This window comes from Phragmites australis, chromosome 17 (assembly GCF_958298935.1).
Source record: "Phragmites australis chromosome 17, lpPhrAust1.1, whole genome shotgun sequence".
In the NCBI taxonomy this organism is placed as follows: domain Eukaryota; kingdom Viridiplantae; phylum Streptophyta; class Magnoliopsida; order Poales; family Poaceae; genus Phragmites; species Phragmites australis.
The window spans coordinates 15,188,636-15,190,983 of record NC_084937.1 but is presented as its reverse complement, the minus strand read 5'-3'; the positions used below and the strand labels follow the sequence as shown (position 1 = coordinate 15,190,983).

The 2,348-nt window shown below is 45.9% G+C and overlaps 1 protein-coding gene across 1 annotated transcript; it reads right to left on the bottom strand.

Annotated features, from left to right (window-relative positions):
* Window positions 1-372: 372 nt before the first annotated feature.
* On the bottom strand, window positions 373-2,065 carry LOC133896905 (uncharacterized). Its single transcript, XM_062337540.1, has 4 exons — window positions 1,816-2,065; window positions 1,547-1,733; window positions 1,396-1,462; window positions 373-406 (listed from the first exon to the last, which is right to left on the bottom strand). The coding sequence occupies exons 1-4, from the start codon at window positions 2,047-2,049 to the stop codon at window positions 373-375; spliced, it is 522 nt and encodes a 173-aa protein (XP_062193524.1). The 5' UTR covers window positions 2,050-2,065.
* Between the last annotated feature and the right edge of the window lie 283 nt (window positions 2,066-2,348).

The following is a 2,348-nucleotide window of genomic DNA, read 5'->3' as shown; positions in this document are numbered from 1 at the left end:
TTTAGAAAAGATGGGTTATTGAGATCTACAAACTTTAAGTTTGGTACATGAGTTAGATATTATGATAGCTATACTTTCCTTTTCATTTCATTCCCAATTTCCCATAACATAATTTCTCTAGATCATCAATGCATGCCATAAAACATTTAGAATAGAGTTTACCTTTTGAAGGAAATTCTTGTTTTTTTGAACTTCCCTTCAAATGGTAGTATTAATTATTAATATCCTCAATATCATATACCAGCGATTTCAAAGTCCTGATCACCTCTCTCCACTTTGAACCGGAGCATTTAACCGGTACTCCAAGTACTTGTCTTCAGAATTCTTTGTCGGTTTTCCAAATCATCCCTAAAACTATTGCAAAGTTTGGACTCATTGATCACAACAGAAGCAATTGATGGACCAGCTGCATTTAGCGCGGTAGACAACAATTACTGAGTATTATCCATGTCTCACTACCGGATTTCGAGACTTTGCCGTGTGCCTAGGCCTAAAAACTCTCGGCAACGTGTTTGCCGAGTGTAACACTCGGCATACCACTGTCGGCATACACAGTGCCGGCAAACCACTGTTTGCCGAGTGTTTTATATCGGGCACTCGGCAAACATATTTGCCGAGAGCCAAATACGACACTCGGCAAAAAAAAGTGACCTAACGGTGCCAAGTCGTTAACGGCCTCTTTGCCAAGTGTCTCAGGGATACATTCGGCAAACACGAGGACACTTTGCCGAGTGTCCGTGGAATACACTCGGCAAATCACGGCACGTTTGCCGAGTGTATTGGAGGGTACTCGGCAAAGTGAGCACAGAATAGCGCCCAAATAGCACAGTTTGGCGACACGTGCCACGCTTTGCCGAGTGTATTGGAGCACACTCGGCAAACTGGCATCCAAAATGCCAGATTGAACAGTCTTGCGACACGTGTCAGGTTTGCCGAGTGTAACACTCGGCATAGCCTTGTTTGCCGAGTGTAACACTCGGCAAACTGTTATTTACCAGATCAACAATTGATCCATACCCGATTCAAAACTGTCGCTGCAATTCAAAACAATTTATACATATTTCACAGATTACCACCTTCACATGAACATCGCATATTACACAAACATCACATAAACCGTCGCATCACATATGCCACAAACATCACATAAACCGTCACATAAACATCGCAAGTGACACAAACATCACAAATTGTCGTGACAAGATAGCAAAACATAGTCCAAACAAAAAGAAAATGTTGCAGGCCGTAACGGACTCCACACTTGATTACCACCTTAACCTGCATCAATCAAGGAGCAGAAACACTAAGTAAGAAGTATGCATTTGAAAGTAAACAGAAATGCTAAGTATGGATATGGGGTTACAAAAGTAAGTTTTCAAAGTGAGAAGAACGAACCAAAGTGAGATGGAGTACCAAAGTGCGAACCTCCAGCTCCAGGCGTATTCGATCCCTCTGATGGATACTGCACAAAGGAGATAGTTAGCACAACACTCTATGGTTGTAGGAATGGCAATAATTGTGATTACAAGGTTATAAACTAACTCACAGGAGTGTGTGGAGCCTGTGGAGCAAGTGGACGAGAAGGGGTTGGCATCGGTGGTGGAGTTTGGCCCATTGCAGGCAGCATAAAGGGGCGTCATCATCGCGTACCACTGGGATCGTTCTGCCGCCATCCTCTCCTCGAACGATCTCTCTAATTCGTGCCGGAGCCTCCTTTCTTCATCCAGCTGGGCCTACAGTATGTCATCGCAATCTCATCATCGTTCCAATGCAAAGCATGTAAAGATCGTGGAGGATGAATGAAACAGAACTAACCTGGATTTCGTTCATCGCAATCCGTGTAGGCTCTGGGCGAGGGCGTATACCCGGACCTGAGCTCGTGCTCTGAGCTCTAAGCTGAGAGAGAGAGGGAGTGGTGGCCGTATCGAGTCTGCCGTCGCCAATCCAGAACCGGCCATGTTTCTTGCCTCCTCCCGCCCTCATAACCACTTCCCCATCAAGATCATGCTCGCTCGGATCAAAGTCTGGGCCGTGGACCTCCTTTGCCATCGATGTGTATCCATCCAGGTGAGCCTTGATGTTCTCGTTGGTGTACGCTGAGGCCGGGTCATTCGGGTCATAAGCAACCCCGTGCATCGCCTTTGACTTATGGGCCAAAGCATAAACCTTGAACTGGGAGAGAGGCTGGCCATCATTTTTTGCCGACTGCAACAGAAAAGCAATAACATTCATAAAGGGGACGCCCGCACAGAAATTAAGGAGAACTGAGCTTTGGAACAACAGATGCTATTGCATACCCATCTAGCCGCGAAACCAGTCAGGCTGAGGTTGCCTTGATGGTGTGGCGC